Source organism: Vollenhovia emeryi, unplaced genomic scaffold, assembly GCF_000949405.1.
Source record: "Vollenhovia emeryi isolate VEMERY1.0 unplaced genomic scaffold, V.emery_V1.0 DF939170.1, whole genome shotgun sequence".
In the NCBI taxonomy this organism is placed as follows: Eukaryota; Metazoa; Arthropoda; class Insecta; order Hymenoptera; family Formicidae; genus Vollenhovia; species Vollenhovia emeryi.
In genome coordinates this window covers 493,791-499,790 of record NW_011967196.1, presented here as the reverse complement: position 1 = coordinate 499,790, position 6,000 = coordinate 493,791, and the positions used below count along the sequence as shown (strand labels likewise).

Sequence of the window (6,000 nt, the reverse complement as noted above, 5' to 3'; positions counted from 1 at the left end):
GCCGCTCCCGCGTCTCGCGTCCCCATCCCTCGCCTGGCAATATCGATCGCCGTGCGGTCACATCTCGCTACGCGCTCGAATTGGACAGTGGGCAGGGCAAAGACGACGATTTTCGATAATTTTTTTCTCGTTAACTATTGCGAAAATTGCAAAATGTTTCAGGACTTTTCTGTTCATCTCGATCCGTTCTACCTTCTCACGAGCTCGTGGACAAATGTTATAACTCACCCTGTATGTTTTCTCGAACCGCGGTGTGCTTCACTTCTCTTTTAAATTCGTAATAAATGAAGATTTGCAATTTAGAAATATACATTTGTATACACCAACTATTGAGGTAAAATCTCTAATCTTAGTAACTAGAATTTAAGTAACAACGATTTTTGTTTCGAAACATTTTCTCGGTTGAACAGAGTTAGTAGTTAATTTAATCAATACCAATAAGTCCGCAGAATAATACACAAAACGTAGCAACAGTCACGGAACAAAGTAATGTAAAATATTAAGTATAAAAATTTCAATTTCGTAGGCGGGACAACGAACTCTCAACGTTCGTGGTTGTTAATTTTTCCCTCGGCGCGGTGACGTACGATGTTTTTGTGCCATCGTGTACTTGAAGGTCGCCGCGTTATCATTCGCTCGCCGAACGTCGAGCCGGCAAGCAGTGGCGAGAGTCACTTCGTGCGTGTTATTACTTTTGCGTTATCGGTTTCTAAGGCTCGGTCGCGAAGAATGTATGGATAAAACGCTATTGATTTGTACACCTTTATCAGTAACAAGTAACGTTCCGCGATTAATTACTTAGTTTCTACAACTTGTAATGAGAAACGAATGCGTGTTGAGGCGACGGCTCTTTATCAATGTATACATAGATATTTCACAAGACTAACTCATCTAAAATATGAATGTAAACCGTGATACTTTGTCGCGATTACATCTCCTTTACGCACCGCACTTTTAACTATCTATTGATGTCGTGTAATCTGTTTAATTTCAGGAAAAGAGAAATTTGTACGACTTCGGCGTTCGCGCTGTAACTCGCTCTGTCGTTCTTCGCAACTCGAACGAGCAGAAAGTAAAGAAAGTCGCTTATTGCACGTCGTTACATTATGTAAATGTAATCGAAAATTAGCTTGATTAACTGTTGCAATTAATAACAACTATTTATTGTTGGGAATTTTGCTAACCTAATTTATTTCGAGGATTAGATTGAATGACAAAAATTGTAAAATATCGTTTCGTTGCGGACTAATAACTACTTTGTCGCAGATTATGCTTCCGATGCTCGCGTTGCGTTTTATATCGCCAATTCAAAAGTGATTTATCCATTCCTCCAAATAAAAAATGCAAGTTGTTAGTTTGAGTAATTTGTATGACAAAAAATTACGCGATATTTGTTATTAATATTTCGTGCATTTCGCGGTATTTTACATCGCGTACGGGAGTGACCGAAATTTCGCGTTATCGATGATTTTCGCGAGTGAGTGTTGTGTGAGTGCAACAGGGCAATCTGAGAGGAGGAGGAGGCATCAGGCAACTGCGGAAAAATCGTGAGGTATGTGAGTGATAAATTACTTTTTATTTTAAATTGACGTTGCGCATACAATTACTTCTCTCTTTGCATATATACAAATACTTAAAAAAATACAATGGCCAACTACAAACTGCGCGCGCGAAGCGCGCGTTTTGTCATTTCTAATAAACTATAAAAGCGAGATGAGGAAACAATATACATATTACAAACATAATTGTATCAATATTTTAAAATAATATTGCTACAACACTACTAAAGTAATATTATAAAATAATCTCTGCAATATCTATGTAACATTACACTGCAATATGCAATGTTGCAATGTTGCAGCAATGTTGTTGCAAGCTTTTGTGTTGTATGGGATATATCGCATTGAAGTATTGTAATATTATTGTGATATTACTTGAATATTACGTGCTATGTGGGATATTACATGTAAAAAGGCTACGTAGCAACATATAACGACAAGGACACTTCGCTAGAGAGAGAGAGAGAGAGAGGGGGGGAGGGGGGAGAAAGGGAGAGGGAGGAAGAGAGCAATTAAAGAAAAAAAGAGATATTATTTTGATGTTTATTAATGTAATTATAATGGTTACAATTGTCGGTTTCATCTAACAGAACATATTGCAAGTTTCATTTGCTTTTCCTTTTTGCGTGTTATTACTTTTCGTATTACATCTTTAATCTCTCGATCAGATTTAATTTTTAGTTTAAACTTTCACTTCGTATATTAAATCACCGATCACATTTCCCCTCGGACCATAATTACATACTATTTTCGTCTTATTCCAGCCGTGATAATATGAGCTCATTTGACCACAACCGACTGTTGTTGTGTTAGCCCAGACTATTTGTGTATAGGAGATTGTATACTTATCAAATCTGCAAAGAAATTATATTTTACAAATATATTAAAAATATATTATAAATTCCAGATATTTTAATCAATATTATTGCATGTGTGCGCACATGTGTATAATTTTAATGTTATTTAAGTGCAATTATTTCTTATATATGTATACATAGATATTTTATATTATATAAGAAGTCTTGATGCAATCTGAAGAATTAATTCATATCTTACGACATTTGCTAGTATGTGTAAAATAAACAGTACTTAGAATATGAGATACTTACTCATATGGCAAGGAAGCTTTATTTTTATCAAATAAATATACATCCATGTATAATCGTTCAACCATTTCTCCATTGGATGGGTTCGAGAACGGGTGTTCTCCCGTAGTTTTTACACTTACTATGCTTTGACCAACAGCAAATCTGTCTATAAAACGCATAATTTGCCAACAAGTGGATCACTGATTGTAAGTCATAAAATAATTAATGTGTTTATAAACACTATTGTGTAAATCGGTACTTACCCACATTTCTGCACTCGTCGAAACCCAAATAGCATTGAATGACCCATCTTTGTGCAATATCTTCTAGTTCTTTATCCCAAGTCTAATTGCAAGAGAATATACAGGGTGTTCCATTTTAATTTTGGAATAAAAATATCTCGATATCACGAGGTTATAAAAAAATGTTTCAGATAAAAGTTATTTGGTTCGAAGGGAACAAAAGATGGTGGCAATTATTTGACTTGGATACTCGTTTGTAAATTATAAAAATGGAAGATCACTTTCAATTATGAACTATGTTCTGACCACTACTTTCTTAAATGGAATCTTCCATTTTTTGTATCATCTTTTGTCCATTGATTGATTTAAAAAAATTTTATGTGATACATTTTTTATTTGCTTAATATTTTTGTAAATATTCCAAGAAAACTTAGTACTGAAATACTGAAAAACTACCAAGTTTTTTTCAATACTTAATTTAAGATATCTCGACAATTGTCAGAGAGAAGAGTGGTACAGGATTTTTTAATATGATTTGTTCTCAAGAATCTGCTATGACTATATGTAGTTTATTTTAACTTAAAGATTTTAAAATCTATTTCGAGTTTAAGTATACAAATGTTTACAAAAGTGGGTACTATTGTAACAGAATATTCTTGAGACCAAATCAAGTAAAAAAATCCTATACCACTTGTCCCTCTGATAAACAATTATCAAGATAATGTAATGTAAATGTTGAAAAAAATCTAGTTTCCTTCAAATATCAAGAAATATTAGGCAAAAACTTTTCTCTTTATAAAACAAAAATAATAATAAATTAAAAATATAAAACTTTAATGGTTCGAAGTTAATTATATATGGACAGGAATTGTATATGAATTTGTTTAATCTGGTTGATTATTGTATTTTTAATTTACTATAAAAATATGTAATATGTCTTACCAAATCTGGCATGCTAACTGCCGGAGGTTGCGGACCAGGGCGTCCCTTGGTTTCCTGACCCGATGCGACTTTTCGTCTCAGTTCATTATGTTTGTCTAACATAGCCTTTCTATCAACATCATTGAGACCAACACTGATCAACGGCTCGCATCTTTTTGCTGGTATTGGTGTCTACAATATGATTTTGTAGAATTTGTAGAATTAACTATAATTAGTAGAACTGGCTTATTTGTAGAATTAGCTATAATAACTAATAAGTACTCTCTTAACATGAATTAAATACGTTTCTTAAAAAATCTCAACGACATATATTTCTAAAAAAAGAAAATTTAACTAAACTAATTTCTTTTATGCATTATACATTTCCAATGAGTCGAGAAAAATATTTAACTTTATATTTGTATGTAAAGGTAAATGTACGTGTAATTAGTCTGACTCACGATCACGAGACACGGTAGTGTCTCGCGCTAAGTGTAAGTGTAGCTAGTACACGCGTGCGATATACTTAACATCACACAATTTCTTTTCTTTTTGGTACGATATTATTACATATGCCAATAATCTGTTCCGATTGCACTAGCAAATATTCCTGCCATTATGGCAATATAAAAAAAATTTCTATCATGATGCTTTTCTTAACTTTTCGTTATCGTAGCTTTTTAAGTAATACTCTTTATTAGTTTTCAATGAATGATGTAATGTTTAAAGAACGATTATAATTTTTATGCTATGCGTAAGTACTTTATCATTTGAAAATGTTATCGTTAACATCAGTAGCATCAACCTTATCATGAAATTTTTCATGTACATTTTATCTTATCATAATATAACTTATCATGATATTGTTATTGCCAATAATTTTGTATCTTTTCTTATCGTTGCGTTATAGTATATTGTTGTAAAGAATGTATTTAATTTCTCAACATTTTCCTTTTGAAAAGTTAAGAATTATATGCAATTAATTGTACGGTTCATTCAACTATATAATTATTATTTGGGACTTGGCTTTCAAGCTTTCGCGGCTGCTGTCTTCTTCAGTCGTAATGGCTTCCGGATGGTTGCCGCGTCCGTTTGCAGTGTGGTGTAATTATTTGGGACTAATATTGTTTTATATAATTATTGTGTATATTTTGTATTCATATAAATATTAAAATGTGAAACAAGTAATAAACAATTAATATTATCTGACCAGAACTGGCAGAAATTTATTATGAAAACTATGATCTTAGTCAGGGTGAGGTATTATTTTTCGCAATAAATTTCGGCCAGTTCTGGTCAGATAATATTACTTGTTTGTTATTTAATCACTGGTAAAGAAAATATCACTTATGGTTAAAATATGAAATTTATTATTTAATATAAAGTTCTTGTTGCTAAATGTTTTATAAGTCGGCAAGCACTTAACGTGTCAAGTGATCTGACTTATAAAACCATTTCTTATTTCTTATCTTTTAGACCAATTTTTGATTCTAAAAATTATTTAATTGCAAGATTAAATAATGTAAACATCACCTACAAAAATATGTATATCTTTAAGATATTATAAAGTAGGTACTTCACTGATCATAAGAATACTATTTTGTATTAGTGCGTATATGGTTATTGTTACTTACAGGATATTTGCACATAGTGTGACTACCTTCTGAACACGACTTCATGTTGCAGTAATCAGTCGCGGTTACGGTAGTAACCGCGATGGTAACAAGACATAGAATATTACCGAATCTTGCCATTATCCTTTCTTGCGTATTATTAAATTTTGATGACGCCGCTTTCTTGATATCTTTCTTTATACTTTATAAACTACTATCGTATAAACTACTAAGCTTAATGTAACGCGGCAACATTTATATGAAATGCATTATCTCAGTGTCGTAGCTGGAGCAGGGCAATCAGGATCCATGCTAGGAAAGCGCAAAGGCTAACAATAAGAAAATTCAAATTATTTTATTAAAATGATCTTATTTGTTGCACATCTTCATTTTTTATAGTTAGACAGTACAACAGGAAAAATGTGTCATTATTTTTCGTCTTTCATTAAAAAGTCATATTTAAAGAGAAAATCTCATATGAAAATTTGATATTGAAGGTATACAAGAAAGTGTTTGAGATAAGGGGGATAGAGAGAGAGAGAGAGAATGCGTTAGAAAAAAAAGAATATATGGTTGG

At 32.3% G+C, this 6,000-nt stretch overlaps 1 protein-coding gene across 1 annotated transcript; it reads right to left on the bottom strand.

Annotated features, from left to right (window-relative positions):
- Positions 1-2,088: 2,088 nt before the first annotated feature.
- Positions 2,089-5,684, bottom strand: LOC105563854 (venom allergen 3-like). The gene is made up of 5 exons (XM_012015805.1): positions 5,445-5,684; positions 3,832-4,002; positions 2,911-2,992; positions 2,669-2,813; positions 2,089-2,413 (listed from the first exon to the last, which is right to left on the bottom strand). Exons 1-5 carry the CDS (start codon positions 5,562-5,564, stop codon positions 2,242-2,244), a joined length of 690 nt encoding a protein of 229 aa, XP_011871195.1. The 5' UTR covers positions 5,565-5,684; the 3' UTR covers positions 2,089-2,241.
- Positions 5,685-6,000: the final 316 nt, after the last annotated feature.

Bases quoted from the DNA above. Each gene is read 5' to 3' on its own strand.
- LOC105563854 (XM_012015805.1), bottom strand. From the start codon at position 5,564: ATGGCAAGATTCGGTAATATTCTATGTCTTGTTACCATCGCGGTTACT. The intron at 4,003-5,444 runs GTAAGTAACAAT...ATCATATTGTAG, and splicing joins ACACTATGTGCAAATATCCT to ACACCAATACCAGCAAAAAG. The intron at 2,814-2,910 runs GTAAGTACCGAT...TGCGTTTTATAG, and splicing joins CGACGAGTGCAGAAATGTGG to ACAGATTTGCTGTTGGTCAA.